Source organism: Ranitomeya variabilis, chromosome 6, assembly GCF_051348905.1.
Source record: "Ranitomeya variabilis isolate aRanVar5 chromosome 6, aRanVar5.hap1, whole genome shotgun sequence".
Lineage (NCBI taxonomy): Eukaryota > Metazoa > Chordata > Amphibia > Anura > Dendrobatidae > Ranitomeya > Ranitomeya variabilis.
The window spans coordinates 248,157,783-248,174,469 of record NC_135237.1 but is presented as its reverse complement, the minus strand read 5'-3'; the positions used below and the strand labels follow the sequence as shown (position 1 = coordinate 248,174,469).

The following is a 16,687-nucleotide window of genomic DNA, read 5'->3' as shown; positions in this document are numbered from 1 at the left end:
GAGCGCCTGCGCAGACTCTGCACACTCCCCAGAGAGCCAGGCACCGGAAGTGAAGGAGGGAACAGGAGACGTCCGGACCCGGAAGTAGATAGCCGGGAGCGCGCAGCAGCAGGCAGAGAAGGGCCGGCGCGCCTAGACCCTGGGACAGAGCGGCAGGAGCGCGCAGCGCCCGCACTAGGTGCTGCAGCTGAGGAAGAAGAACAGACGCGCCCGGGCCCTGCAGTAGATGGACGGCGCCGCAGAGCGGCGGTGAAGGTGGTAACAACACGTTTCTGCCACATAAGCCTTCATTAGGTGTATAGAAGAGTGTATTACATGAAAAATATTTATATCTGTCTTCATTACTTGTTGGTGTGGTTTGCTCCCATGGGGTATCCAATCACTGGTAGTCTCAATTTGGGAATCCAACTTACAGGTCAATGTTGAGCACTCTAATGGGACAGAGGGTAAAAATAGACGCTATATAATTAATATTTTAATTTAGTATCTGGGTTATCTAAAAAAAATACCACTAGACTGAGTCAACTGTCAAATTTAACAGTTCCATGTAAAGTCCTTTCATCTGTACTTAGCCAGGATAGGCAATGACAGCCATGATTGCAGGGCAACAGACACATGAATTTTTATGATGCCTGTATATCTGCCTTATCAATGGATTAGCAATAATCACACATTACCAACTTACTTATCAAATAAATGTTTTATTTTAGTAGCAGCTCGTAACCAGTGATGTGAATCATGTTTCTATGCATTCAATACTGTACTAAAACCAAAAATTGTACAGAAAGATTCTTACCTAAACTTATAAAATAATCAAAAGGAAAATTTATTTGAAAAAAGTGTCATAAATTAACTTTGAAAATATTACACCAATTTACATTTCAATGTTTTTGATATTTAAAAAATACATTTGCTAATCTGGCCATTGCCTTGTCAGATTCGCATATATCTACCTTGTGTTGACAAGTAATTTACACCTGTACATAACAGCAAAGATGGTGCATAAAGTCATTTTGATACGTCAGTGGAAAGCTGATCTATTACAGATAAGGACTACATAGACCAGATACATTTCTAACACATGACAGATAATGTAAATATAATGTCTATCATGTAATGGAAGATATGTAATTAAACAGGACAACAGCAAAGCCCAAATGTTAGAAAGCAAAGTATTAAGTATTGCTAGTTAAACGTGATGCAGCCCAACATTGTCCTCCAGCTTGTCTACATTACACCGTCATTCACTGTATGCCCCCACTGTCTACAGCATAGCCTGTCTGCTTCTATACTGTGCATTACTAGAGTTAGTATGATGACAAAAAGCAATGAATCACTATATACATTGTGTATTTTACAAGTTTTATAACATTTCTAAAATATAATTCTAAATCATCCACAGAAACAGCAATTTATGTCTAGACAATTAAAGTGTCGTGGAACACTTGGGACTTAATACAACTTGAGCCCAAGGTTACAAAAGAAACTGGATTAGTACAGAATAGTTATTTTTAGTGAGAATAAAAATTAGGACATTCAATTCAAAAATACATGTGGCTTAAAGGACAGAGCAATAGAGGTGTTGTCTTAGTTTTTAAAAAATATATTTTCCCCCAGAAACTGCGCCATGATTATTCATGGTTGATGGCTTATATATCAGTCCCACAAGGATTAATATGGCTGAGCTGCAACTCGTGAAAAAGAGTGGAGCTGTTTTAAATTATTATTTTTTTACTGTAAAGAAGTATTCAAAGACTATATTATCGAACAATCCATTAGATAGGATATCCATATTAGATTGGTGGGGGCCCGACACCTCTACCAAACAGCCGTCATCTGAATTGGGAGCGGCCGACTAGATTATACAACACAAGGCCAAAACAACATGGCTCTAGACACTGTTTAGTCACCACTGCCAGGTACTGTACATTCTCTCCTACTCAAGTGAAGGTGGAGTGTTCTGGAGTGGACAATAAATGTACAGAGTTCCATGCTACTGACTCCGTACATTGATGGGTGTCTGATTCCTGCACCAAACAGCTGTTATGTGCCCCCGGAGCGGCCGAATATAAACCGTGCAAGAAGCCAGAACACCATGGCTCTGGACACTGTTTAGTCACCACTGCCAGGGCACTAAACTAAATGTACAGGGCTCCATGGTAGGACCCTATATATTATTTACATCCAGGCGTTCTGGAGCAGATGACAGCTGATTGGTGGGGCTGTCCGAACACAACCAATCTGATACTGACAGATCAGCAGCAGGTTAAGGTACCTTCACACTAAACGATATCGCTAGCGATCCGTGACGTTGCAGCGTCCTGGCTAGCGATATCGTTTAGTTTGACACGCAGCAGCGATCAGGATCCTGCTGTGATATCGCTGGTCGTTGAACAAAGTTCAGAACTTTATTTGGTCGTCAGACCGGCGTGTATCGTCGTGTTTGACACCAAAAGCAACGATACCAGCGATGTTTTACAATGGTAACCAGGGTAAATATCGGGTTACTAAGCGCAGGGCCGCGCTTAGTAACCCGATGTTTACCCTGGTTACCAGCGTAAAATGTAAAAAAAACAAACAGTACATACTCACCTTCGCGTCCCCCGCCGTCCGCTTCCCACACTGACTGAGCGCCGTAAAGTGAAAGTGAAAGTACAGCACAGCGGTGACGTCACCGCTCTGCTGTTAGGGCCGGCGCTCAGTCAGTGCAGGAAGCGGACGCCGGGGGATGCGAATGTAAGTATGTACTGTTTGTTTTTTTTACATTTTACGCTGGTAACCAGGGTAAACATCGGGTTACTAAGCGCGGCCCTGCGCTTAGTAACCCGATGTTTACCCTGGTTACCCGGGGACCTCGGCATCGTTGGTCGCTGGAGAGCGGTCTGTGTGACAGCTCTCCAGCGATCAAACAGCGACGCTGCAGCGATCGGCATCGTTGTCGCTATCGCTGCAGCGTCGCTTAATGTGAAGGTACCTTTAGGCCTGGCCAATCCCTTTAATTAGCCTTATTAAGTAGACAAATAAAAGGTTTCATATAGTTCTGAATGCTGGCTTATATGTCTTGACCAGGCATGTTACGAGGTATATACAGTTAGTCCTCGGGTTACAACGGTCTCGAGTTACATCGTTTCGTGGTTACAACGCTTTATACGAGGCCTCGTTCCGACTTACACGGTTTGCATCGTAAGTCGAACTACATGCAACTACGTGCAGTGGCAGAAGAATAGAGTCCAGTACTGTACACTGTACCCGGTTACACGAGGAAAACGAGTCTCCTGCACACCATAACACCCTAATTATGTAGGGTACTGTGTTAGGATAGGTGTTTGGATAGGCTAAGTGTTTGCAGTACTTACTGTTATTATGGTACAATACTGTATGAATGTATGGTCCGACTTACATCGAAATTCGGTTTACGACGCCGTGTAAGAACGGATCAACGTCGTAAGTCGAGGACTACCTGTATAACTGACAGAAAATAACATGGCAGAAGAAAATAAAAACATTTTCAATCTATAAAGCAGTAGTCTTACAGACATTGGTTATTAGAACATATATATTAAATATGCATCTTTATTATTTCCCCACTACTAAGAAATCTCGGGCTATAAAAAAAATGGATTAAAACTTCAAAGCTGGAATAAAGCACAATGAAATTATATGGCTACGACAAGAGTGCATAACAGAATGTAGTCAGGCTCAAGCTAGTTAGAAATCAAAAATGTTATTCAAGCAATGCAGTGCTTTACTAAGTGAGAATCCCAGCAGATGCAGGACCAGCCATATTGTGCATTTGTGCATGAATAGGTTAAACATTCCACATATTCATTTAGAATATTTACATACCATAAAAACTACAAAATAGAAAATGTTTTTTCACCTTGATTTCCATTTTTGGCAATAAGTCTCAATGATAAATTACAGTATCATACATGTTCATGTACGCTAAGGATGCAGTGTCTCAATAATTATTGCAATGATAGATTAAGTATTGCTTCTGGGTTCGCTGGCAGCCACAGTTTTTGAACATGGAATGTTTTCTTATATACATTTTCTTGCCATAGAGATTCAGAACATCTCTCCTTTCATGAAACAAAATAAAATGCTCATATGTGAGGAGATACTCACAGAGCCGCATCGGTGCTAGGCATCAGTATTTCTGGAAGCCACTGCCTTTTAGTTTTGTGCAGACAAAGAATGGACTTAAAAGTGTTAGTCAGGATTTTAAAATGTATGAGCTACTCTTAGCCCATCAGCGTTCAATTGTCAGGAACCGACAACCTAGTGTGGGTGGTGTTTGTGCTTGGTGATGCAGACCATTTTATTATTGTCAAAAGAGCAAAAACCATTTCACGTCAAGTTTCAGTCTTAGGGTATGTGCACAAGGCGCCATTTGGATGCTGGCCCAGCCACCGACTTTTTCCAGGCCAGGCCGAGTCATGAATAAGACTGCTTAGTGCAGTCGAAACACATCGACTGGGTCATGTCGACCATGTAAATTTTTCTTTTGCATGCACCATATTTTGGCCCAGCCACCGACTTTTCCCAGGCCAAGCCGAGTCATGAATAAGACTGCTTAGTACAGTCGAAACACATCGACTGGGTCAGGTCGACCATGTAAATTTTTCTTTTGCATGCACCATATTTTCTTTTGAAAAATAAAAGAAAATGAAAATCTAGTCCTGTTGAGCCAGACTATAATTTTTTCTATTATCCATGGTAGTTGTGGCTTTGCTGTCATTCTTAAGGTGGCTTTGTTGCCAGCATCTTTCACTCTATAAAGTGAAGTATAGAGAGCAGGTACCCTCCTATCGGAAGCCCTTCTGAGAGTAAGAATGTCACTTGTTTTTAACTGTTTGAGGGTTTCTGGAGTGCTCCTGAAAAGAGATGTCAAGTGCACATACCCTGAGGGTGAGGTCTTTCTTATTAAAGGTTTGAAATTAGGAAAATATATAACGCTTTATTTACACTAATTTATTAATTAAATGTGTGCCCATCACATTTATCAAGCATTTATCCTCTTAATGTATACATGGACCCCATTTCATAGTCATCCTTGATCTAAAATCTAAGAAAGCACTGATAACTCTGAAAAGTGCTTTACTCAACATTTATAGGGGAAATCTGGTGTAAAATGCACAACAATTTGTGACTTTTGTCGTTTCCATGCCAGTTTTGGCCAGCTTTCTCAAAATCGGAGAGGCTGGGGCCAAACTTTGCTTTGCTAGATCGTGCCTTATGCCAAGAATGTTACTCCCGTGTCTGCCTGTAGTGAGATTTGTGGAAAGGAGGCACACACCATTTTTCAGAAGGCATGTGCCTCTTAGTGAATCAGGCGCCTGTGACTCCAGCGCGCCCCTCAATACCAGTGTGAACAAAACTATTCTAGTACTATTCTGTACCATTGAGATGAACAGTCTATATGTGTCACACAGTACGGAGACGTAGGCTACACCTTGACTGTGCATTATATTTCTGTATCCAAGCAAGGAAATATATGTCAATTAGTGTATATTATTAATGAAAGAAATGTTTTTTTCTGGTCACCAAAGTAATTTAGTTAATCAGGGTGACATTACTAACTAAGCAATATTTTACTTACAGTAATTCATAGAGCTTTTTTCCAGGCATATATAATGTGTTACAATTCTGTGGTTTTTCATCACTAGAATAAATGTTTCACATTTCTGTTTTGCCCTCATGAAAACTTCTATTTATCATAAATCGACTCACACTGTATTTTATATGTAGCTCTTTCTAAAGCTTACTATATATGTCTTGACAGGTTTGTGAATCCTTTGATTTTACAATCAGTGTTTTATGAAATGTATATTTAGTTTTTGGGGGGAAAAAAGAAAAGATTTCTGAATGGTTCAATACATGTTTTTCATTCTTTCAACTGAATCTTAATTCTGATCCAGAAGTAATAATCACATAAATTATATATACAGAATGGATGTTGCCGCTTACATTTTTTCAAGCACAGTAGTACCAGAGGGTAAATTAGTAAGGACACTTTGCTTAGCCATATCATTACATGGCAATACAGTGGGTTTCTGGGCACAATCACTGGCAGTTTAAGAAGCTTCCAAATACTACTGATGTAAATTGCAGAGAATACATCATTTACAAACAAATTACAACTGACAAGATTTTTTATACAAAATATCACTATTATTTATAATGCAAATGTTATCAGTTAACGTTTCATCAAGCTTCCACTATTCTAACAGACAGTGCAGAAAAGGGTTTGTTGTGCTGTACTATCTAGTGATAAACTGGACATGTAAGCCTTCACCCACATGTTAATAGTGTCTTATTTTATTACCAAGTGTGTTTCTTACATTGGTTTGGGACATATATTATTGACCATTAAAGGTGTGTCCAGAAATAACTCTACAGAAAAAAAGCTCAAACATTCTTGAACTCACAAAGTCTGGAAATAAAGAATATTTCTAATGCTGCATTTTAAGGCAAATACATTTGTTTGGTAAGCTGGCATAGGCTGATGTCATGAATCACCAAGGTCAAAAACAAGTACTTGGCGAGACTCGAGTATTGTCACATGAAGAAGGGACAGGTTCCTTAAAAATTGACATAAGGCTCCGTTTACACTGACACTGGTTCTGTTAAATCAGATTTCTGTTGGACTTTGTCAGGATAGCGCAGGAAAAATACAAGATTCGCACCAAGTCATCTGTCAGGATGTATCTGGATTTGATTTGGTCATAGCTCATGTAAACAAGGTAGCTATGATCCCAATGTGAACAAAGCCTAACGCTTATTTTCTGGCGCACTTAGTATTTCAAGCAGAAAAGCCATTTTGTGAAATGTAGTATATGTATTAAATGTACCCCGAATGCTAAAATCCCAGACAGAAATGCTTAAATATTTGTGCAAGTTTACAAAGATTAGACAGCATTGTGCCAATATCTTGTGCTGCTCACTTGTTTATCTTCGTACATTTTACGTATTTTTAAGGGGGTAGTTTTTAAAGCGGAACGGTCAGAACATTTCACAGAACAACCTGCACACATTTTTATACAGATCTCTTAGACCTGTGCAAGCTGCTGTAATTACTTTTAAAATTAATTGAAGAATGTCTGTATAACCCTTTGGGAAAGTGTCCCTGCCTGCCTAGCTGGACGCTTCTGATGCTCCAGAGTAAGAGCGTTCTTTATTGATGGACTGTACGCCATTAGTGTTGTACAATCTGTGCTTGGGGAAGAACATTTGCCCAGATGTTGGTGGGAAGTCGAGCTTGTGCTACATCAATGGGCTTTTAAGGCATCACTTGGTAAATGTATTAGAGAATTTCAGTACTCGTTTTCAGTACAACAAATTTAGGAAATATACAAAACTAAAGTTCTTTAAAAATCCCCAAACTTAGTGGCTGTCAACTTTATTTAACACATGTTTTGGGGACATGATTTTGTACCACCAATGTGCTAAACGTTCTTTTCCTTTGCCAAGTATAGCGTTCCTCAGACTGCACAGCTCTTCTATTCTTAAAAGAGCGGATATTCTTAAAATTGATGATGAAGGATGATTGGACCAGACCTATCCATTAGCCATCTCCAACAGAGAAACAGGATTTTAATGTACAGTGTTTTTCAATTGAAGGAGGCCGATAGATAAGTCTGGTCACATGAACCGCAATAAGCTACAATTTTGATAACAGAAGAACTGTACAGTCTATGAGGAAGGCTGCAAAGAACAGTGAGCATTGCTTTACAAAGGACATTACCAAGTGCCATACAACCATGTCCCCAACAAGTCTGGTAAAATAGAGACAAAGACAACAACCCATTCAAGTGTCATCACTCCAGCATTTCTGTATGGTCAAAGAAAAGAGATTATTAAAAATCATGGGTAATTGAAATATATTCATTGCATGCTCTGCAGCACATTTCGTTATCAATCAAAAATGCAGCAGAATTTGTCATTTTTAAAAACTCCAGAATTAGATATTTTCAAACACCAAAACTACACTTGTGCCGTTTGTACCATAGCGATATTCTAAATAAATATTATTAAATTACAGAGCTTATAAAATCGGAAATACATAGTGGCACGTTAAACACACCTTTCTTTTGGCACCCTGGAAACCATTATATATTTATATATATTTTCTCTCTCCATACTAGTTTACTCTATATTCCATTGGTTTATGCTGCCTACACTGCAGTGTCTATTTGTACAAAGGATAGTGGATTTACATCAGGATAATTACTCTAAGGCATAACAAGGCATTTGCTAGTGATACTGTGATAATACAACTCTGAAAATTGTAAATGATTTATACACATTTTTAGACCAATATACACAACATATTATTTACATATACACAGACATAGGTTAAAATGCTGTACTGAAATTTAAAGTGCCACCGATGTGCTCTTCTTCAGACATTCTCTTGCTCTTTATGGAAGCCCCTTTGATATGAAGGTTAATTAGATCAACTGTTCTGCAATGGTTGCACTAAACCGTCTTTGTAAACACGGAGAATAGCTTCACAGACAAACTTGTATTGACTCTGTGGAACAAGAGAAAAGCAAAAACACATTTGTTTTTTTTACTGGATTTTTACTGAATGGCGTATTTTTCATTAAACTCAGTGCATATTTTATGGTCTGTTTTTGTGTATTTGGACAGGCCAATCAAATAGCACTCAGTCAGAAACCATCCGAATACTTTTTATTTTCCATATTATTTACTTGTTACAAAAATGGACATGGTCATATGTGTAAAGTCTATAAATATTGCTCGGATTATCAGGAAAGAGCGTAATAAAATCATTCACTATCATAAAATTATATGGACTTACAAAAATTACTGAAAAAAAATTATTACATTGAACAGTATTGCAAATTTTTTGTGTGTTTTTTTGTGGAAAAACAAAATCTCACCTACATACAGCATTATGCTTATTTGTATGCTACATCATATTTTTAAATACATCTAAAGTGAAAGGACAATTTAAAGACGTTGTCCACTACAATAATTTTTTTTTTCATAAATCTTGCTATTATGTGCCACTGAAAAGATCCACTGTCTTTATTTTAGCAATATTACCTTTTATCATGCTGTAGCAGCACATCTTCAGTGCTGGATCCAGCTCTCATGGGGTTAATCGACAACTTCCTTTCTCCTGAGTTATTGTGCTCTAATAATACTACAAGTTCCATGATGCATTGCACTGCCACTAAGCACGAACCTACCACACCCACTCCAAAACACACCCCAACCCCTCCCTCCTTATTTTTTGCGGGACAAGTTCTACTTTTGAACGACACCATTGGTTTTACCATGTCGTGTAACAGAAAATGTGAAAAAAAGTCAAAGTGCGATGAAATTGCAAAAAAAGTGCAACTCCCACACTTGTTTTTTGCTTGGCTTTTTTGCTAGGTTCACTAAATGCTAAGGCTGTGTGCACACGTTGTGGATTTGATTGCAGATCCGCAGGGTTTTTTGCTGCACAGAATTGCATCAAATCCGCAGTGTAGTGCACAACCAATGTAAGTCTATGGGAGCCGCAGACTTGTTGTGCACATGCTGCGGAAAAAGCCGCACCGAAACGCAGCTTTTTTTTCCGCAGCATGTCACTTCTTTTGTGCCGAACTGCAGCGTTTCTGCACCCATAGACTTTCATTGAGTCAGGCACATCCGCAGCAAAACCGCAGATGTAAAAAAGATCTGGAGTTTAGGCTACTTTCACACTAGCGTCGTTTGGCCTCCGTCACAATGCGTCGTTTTGGAGAAAAAACGCATCCTGCAAAAGTGCTTGCAGGATGCGTTTTTTCTCCATTGACTTGCATTAGCGATGCATTGCGACGGATTGCCACACGTCGCATCCGTCGTGCGACGGATGCGTCGTGTTTTGGCGGACCGTCGGCACAAAAAACGCTACATGTAACGTTTTTTTGTGCGACGTGTCCGCCATTTCCGACCGCGCATGCGCGGCCGGAACTCCGCCCCCTCCTCCCCGGACCTTACAATGGGGCAGTGGATGCGTTGAAAAACTGCATCCGCTGCCCCCATTGTGCGGCGCTTTCAACGCTAGCGTTGTTACGTCGCATTGCGACGTGCAGTGCACGACGCTAGTGTGAAAGTAGCCTTAGATGCGGATGTGGGTCCAAGAAACGCTGCAGTTCGGGAGGAGGGAAGTGTGTGGGCGGTGATGGTGTGCGTGTATGTGTGTGCGGACGGGGTCTGCGGGCTGTTCGGATGTGTGCGGCACTGTGCGGGACTGTTCAGGTGTGTGCGGGGTCTGCGGGCTGTTCAGATGTGTGCGGCGCTGTGCGGGACTGTTCGTGTGTGCGGGACTGTTCAGGTGTGTGTGGGACTGCGCGGGGGGTCTTTTAAGGTGTGTGTGCAGGCATCATCCAATGGGACTACAAGTACGCAGCATCCAATCTGCAGCTAATCCGGATGTAATCCGGACAGTGGACACACACCCTACACTATCCATACATCTATCAATAGATATATCTATCCAGATACATCTATAGATAGATATAGGAATAGATAGATGTATGCATCTATAGATCTATCTATATGTAGCTCTGTCTATCCATTTCATCTATCATCTACATGTCCATCTATCTGTGTGTAATTGAGTGTGGGTTGGACAAATGTAAAAGAGGAGGTTGGACAATAATGACATCACAAATCTTTTTTTTGCTGTTCAATAATACATCTTTATTTAGCTTTAAAAAACGCATACAAAAACGCACAAAAAACACGCAAAAATCGCACCAAAAAAATAAAAAAATGCATCAAAAGCGCGCAAAAACTGCATCAAAACTGCAGCAAAAGCTGCATCAAAACCGCACCAACAGCAGCATCAAAACCGCACCAAAAACTGCATCAAAACCGCACCAAAAACTGCATCAAAACCGCACCAAATACTGCATCAAAACCGCACCAAATACTGCATCAAAACTGCACCAAATACTGCATCAAAACTGCACCAAAAACTGCATAAAAAGCATCAAAAACCTGAATCAAAACCACACAAAAAACCGCACCAAATACTGCAGCAAAAACTGAATAAAAACCGCACAAAAACCGCACCAAAAACCGCACCAAGAACTGCATCAAAACCATACAAAAAACACCCATCAAAACTGGGCAAAAAACATAAAAAAAACGTGAAAAAAACGCAGCTGCGTTTTCTGCAAGGAGATGCAGATTTTGTGCAGAAAATTCTGCACCCAAATCTGCAACGTGTGCACACAGCATAAAACTGACCTGCCATTATGATTCTCCAGGTCATTACGAGTTCATAGACACCAAACACGTGTAGGTTATTTTTTATCTAAGTGGTAAAAAAAATTTCAAAACTTTGCTAAAAAGAAATAAAATAATTGCGCCATTTTCTGATACGCGTAATGTCTATATTTTCTGAGATATTGGGTCGGGTGAGGGCAAATTTTTTGCGTGCTGAGCTGACGTTTTTAATACCACTTTTGTGCAGATACATTCTTTTGATCGCCCATTATTGCATTTTAATGCAATGTCGCGGCGATCAAAAAAACATAATTTTGGCTTTTGATTTTTTTTTCTCGCTATGCCGTTTAGCGATCATGTACATTTTTTTGTTGTATTGAAAACAGCTGACATGTTGCGGCTTTGAAGTGGGCTCACCACCGAAGCCCACCTCAAAGCGTGGGGATACTGCCAGCTGACGTACTATTCCGTCAGCTGGCAGAAAGGGGTTAATGAACAATATGTTTCATTTAAAAAAAAAAAAACGAAAAAAAAAAAATAGGGGGGCCCCCCCAAAAAATGAGGTGGGGTCCCCCTCTATTTCATAGCCAGAAAGGCTACGCAGACAGCTGCGGGCTGATATTCATAGCCTAGAGAGGGGCCATGGATATTGCCCCTCCCCCGGCTACAAATACCAGTCCACAGCCGCCCCAGAAATGGCGCATCTGTATGATGCACCAATTCCGGCACTTAGCCCCTCTCTTCCCACTCCCGTGTAGCGGTGGGATATGGGGTAATAAGGGGTTAATGTCACCTTGCTATTGTAAGGTGACATTAAGCCGGGTTAATAAAGGAGAGGCGTCAATAAGACGTCTGTTGTGAACTCTGTTTTCAGGCTCCCTCTTGTGGTCACAGATGGTATTGTGTGACTTTTGTTTTGGGCTCCCCCTGGTGGCTTTGTTTGTTATCCTGCGGGTCTGTGGCTGATCAGCTGCCTCGTTATTCACTTGGGAGTTTCCTATTTAGCTCTGTTCCACTTCCACTTGTTGCCGGCTGTCAATGTACTCAGTGCTATTCTGATTACTCCTGATTATCTTCGGTTTCTGTCTCTTCAGGAGAAGCTAAGTTCTGTTTAATTATTTTTTGCTCATCAGTCTGCAATATGATTTCTGTGTATGATGAGTTTAGTCCAGCTTGCTAATATGTGATTTCTTCTGCTGGTTTGCTCTGGGGTACAGAGTTGCTTTCCCCGCACCGTTAGTTGGTGCGGGGGCTCGAGCTATCTCTGCGTGGATATTTTTGAATAGGGTTTTTTATTGACCGCACAGCTCCCTTCCTATTTTCTGCTTTCTAGTGTTAGCGGGCCTCATTTGCTAAATCTAATTTCATCTCTGCGTTTGTGCTTTCCCCTTGACTCACCGTTAATATTTGTGGGGGGCTATTCTATATCTTTGGGGTCATTTTACTGAGGCAAGTGAGGACTTTCGTTTCCCTCTAGGAATAGTCAGTTTCTCAGGCCGTGAAGAGACGTCTAGGATTTCAGGAAACGTTCCACGGCTGCCTATAGTTGTTTGCGGATAGGTTCAGGTTGCGGTCAATTCAGTTACCACTTCCCCAGAGTTTGTAGTCGGTTTAGTTTCTTAGCTAGTCCTACTTGCGATCCTTGCCACTAGGATCATAACAGACGTCTATCCGTTATTAATCCAATAGTAATAAAGGGTTAATAAAACACACACATTAGGAAAAAAGTATTTTAATACTCTCATTTAACCATACTTACCATACTTCAGCGCCTGCAAAAAACGTAAAATAATAAACCGTATACTCCCTGTCCGCCGTAGTCCAATTAATAACGAGTGTCCCACGACGATCTCCCCTATAGAACAGTGACATCGGGTGATGTCACTGCTCTATAGGACCTTCAGTGACACACTAACAGACAATGGCTCCTGCAGTGCATCACTGAGAGGTTATTATAGTTCACTGGTCTCACTTTATGGCAAAAATCTGTGTGGGAACTTTCTCACACAGCAATGCCAAAAGTGAGACTAGGGACTATTTTCTCACAGGGGCATAGGAATACATTGTGGGGAATACATTGTGGAAGGTTACCTCCCATCATTGTATTCCTGGAGCCCGTGGAGAGCGGTCACATCAGCTGATGCTCCTGCTCTCCACGGGAGATCGTCGAGGGACACTCGTTTTAATTGGATTTCTGCGGATCAGGGAGTATATTGTTTGTTTATTATTTTAATATTTTTTACAGGTGACACTGGCTTCGGGGAACAAAGTGAGAAGTGATGGAGAGTATGTACTCTGTTATATGTACTGTATGTCTATATGTATGTTGTATGTATGTACTGTATGTGGCATGTCGCATGATGTCACATGTTGCATGTCGCATGCTGCATGTCATCGCATGGTGCATGTCGTCGCATACCGTCACATGGTGCATGTCGCATGATGTCACATGTTGCATGTCGTCACATGTTGTCACATGTCACATGTCGTCGCATGGTGCATGTTGTCGCATGGTGCATGTCATCACACGTCGCATGCTGCATGTCGCCGCATGTCCCATGTCGTCGCATGGTGCATGTCGTCACATGTTGCATGTCACATGTTGTCGCATGCTGCATGTCGTCACGTCGCATGCTGCATGTCACATGTTGTCGCATGACGCATGTCGTCTCATGGCGCATGTCGTCTCATGGCGCATGTCGTCGCATGGTGCATGTCACATGTCGCATGCTGCATGTCACATTTCGCATGGTGCATGTCACATGATGTCGCATGGTGCATGTCGTTGCATGGTACATGTCGTCACTAGTGTTGAGCATTCCGATACTGCAAGTATCGGGTATCGGCCGATACTTGCTGTATCGGAATTCCGATACCGAGATCCGATATTTTTGTGATATCGGGTATCGGTATCGAAACAACATTAATGTAAAAATGTGTAAAAGAGAGAATTAAAATAAAAAATATTGCTATACTCACCTCTCCGACGCAGCCTGCACCTTACCGAGGGAAGCGGCAGCGTTCTTTGTTTAAAATTCGCGCTTTTCTTTCCTTTACGTGAGTCCCGGCTTGTGATTGGTTGCGTGCCGCCCATGTGACCGGGACGCAACCAATCACAGCAAGCAAAAATTTAAAATTTTAAAATGCGCGCGTGTCCAGCCTCCCGGCTTGTGATTGGTTGACCGCGGCGCAACCAATCACAAGCCGGGACGTCACGGGAGGCTGGACACGCGCCCATTTTAAAAAGCGCGCGTGTCCAGCCTCCCGTGACGTCACGGCTTGTGATTGGTTAATGGCGGCCATGTTGCCGGGACGCGGACCAATCACAGCAAGCCGTGACGTAATTTCGTCACGGCTTGCTGTGATTGGTCCGCGTCCCGGCAACATGGCGCCGTGACCAATCATAAGCCGGGACGTCACTGGAGGCTGGACACGCGCGCTTTTTAAAAAGCGCGCGTGTCCAGCCTCCCGTGACGTCACGGCTTGTGATTGGTTAATGGCGGCCATGTTGCCGGGACGCGGACCAATCACAGCAAGCCGTGACGTAATTTCGTCACGGCTTGCTGTGATTGGTCCGCGTCCCGGCAACATGGCCGCCCTGACCAATCACAAGCCGGGACTTCACGTAACCAAGTAAAAGCGCGAATTTTAAACAAACAACGCTGCCGGTTCCCTCGCTGAGGTCCAGGCTGCGTCGGACAGGTGAGTATAGCGATATTTTTTATTTTAATTCTTTCTTTTACACATTTATATGGATCCCAGGGCCTGAAGGAGAGTTTCCTCTCCTTCAGACCCTGGGAACCATCAGGAATACCGTCCGATACTTGAGTCCCATTGACTTGTATTGGTATCGGGTATCGGTATCGGATTGGATCCGATACTTTGCCGGTATCGGCCGATACTTTCCGATACCGATACTTTCAAGTATCGGACGGTATCGCTCAACACTAGTCGTCACATGTCGCTTGCTGCATGTCGCATGATGTCACATGTTGCATGCTGCATGTCGTCGCATGGCGTCGCATGGTACATGTTGTCGCATGTTGTCACATGTCGCATGATGCATGTCGCATGTTGCCGCATGTCACATGTCGCTTGGTGCATGTCGCATGTTGTCACATGTTGCATGTCGTCGCATGGTACATGTCGCATGCTGCATGTCGCATGCTGCATGTTCTGTATGTGTTCTATGTATGTATGTACTGTATATGTGTGTGTTTTTTTTTTTTTTACATTCAACACATTAGCCGGATGATGGGACTACTACTGTCCCATCATTGGCTAATGTGTCACTCACTGTCACTGTGGCAGGCAGAGCCTGATGGGACTTGTAGTCCCATCGGACGATGCCTGCACACAGAGACGCCGCCACCACCACCGCACAGCCCCGCAGACCCCCCGCACACTCCAGCATTCACCGCGCAGACCCCCGCCGTCGCACCGGCCACCACCACCGCACCGGCCGCCGACGCCACACCGGCCACCACCACGGCACCGGCCGCCGACGCACCGGCCGCCACCGCCGACGCGCCGGCCGCACATCTAGGCACATGAGCGCGGCGAGCAGATCCCAGTACAGACACCAACACAGCCCCGCCCACCCCCAGCAAAGCCCCGCCTGCCCCCAGCACAGCCCCGCAGGCAGCCCACAGCACAGTCACTCTTGAGTGACTGCTGACTGTGCGGCTGGGTCACACCTGTTGCTGACGTCACGTCAATTTCCAGAGTCTGGAAATTGACATGACGTTGGCGGAAATTAGCGGTGGCTGCAGCATGGGGGTCACGTGACCCGGACTCAGCCGCCAGCATAGCGCCGCTAACAGGCGAAAACGGCAACAGAAGGTATTTACACAATTCATTAGGGGCCCCGGGGGGATACATTGGGGGGTTAACTGAAAGTAGTGGACAACCCCTTTAAATATATTGAATATCAGCAAATGAAAGTCAGACATTGCTTTTGAAATGTAGTTCAACATTTTTAAAATATATGAAAATGGCTTCGGCAAAAATGATGATACCTTTAGAACAGATTGAAAATAATTTGACCATAGGGACATGTTAAAAGTAGATTATTTACTTACCGCAAAATCTGCTTCTCGTAGTCTTAATGGGGGGGGGGGAGGGTGTCACAGAACCCTGAGATAGTGAGCTGCCACCTGGAGGCTGACACTATTATTGCTATTAAACAGAATTGGCTCCTTCGCAGCAGACTATACCCTACCTGCTAGATAAGGCTTCCTCAGTTTTATGAAAAAGCAGTAAGAGAAGAAAAGAATTAAGGCATTAAGAAAGTGTTTGCCCAACAAGGCAACCATCGGAGGGAGCTGTGCCCCCCCAAAGAAGGCTACAAGAAACAGCTTTTACGGTAAGTAATAAAATCAAGTTTTCTCGTTATTGGGGGGATACAGAACCATGGGACGTCCTGAAGCTGTCCCTAGGAAGGCAAAGTATTAAA

The 16,687-nt window shown here is 42.7% G+C and overlaps 1 protein-coding gene across 6 annotated transcripts in view; it reads right to left on the bottom strand.

The window, feature by feature from the left end:
* Window positions 1-3,466: 3,466 nt before the first annotated feature.
* Window positions 3,467-16,687, bottom strand: part of PTPN3 (protein tyrosine phosphatase non-receptor type 3) — a 530,936-nt gene continuing 517,715 nt past the window's right edge. For all 6 annotated transcript variants that reach the window (XM_077269560.1, XM_077269564.1, XM_077269563.1 and 3 more), the window contains one exon: window positions 3,467-8,536. In XM_077269560.1, the coding sequence (XP_077125675.1) occupies window positions 8,459-8,536 (78 nt within the window). In that variant the 3' untranslated portion in view covers window positions 3,467-8,458. The remainder of the gene's footprint in view (window positions 8,537-16,687) is intronic.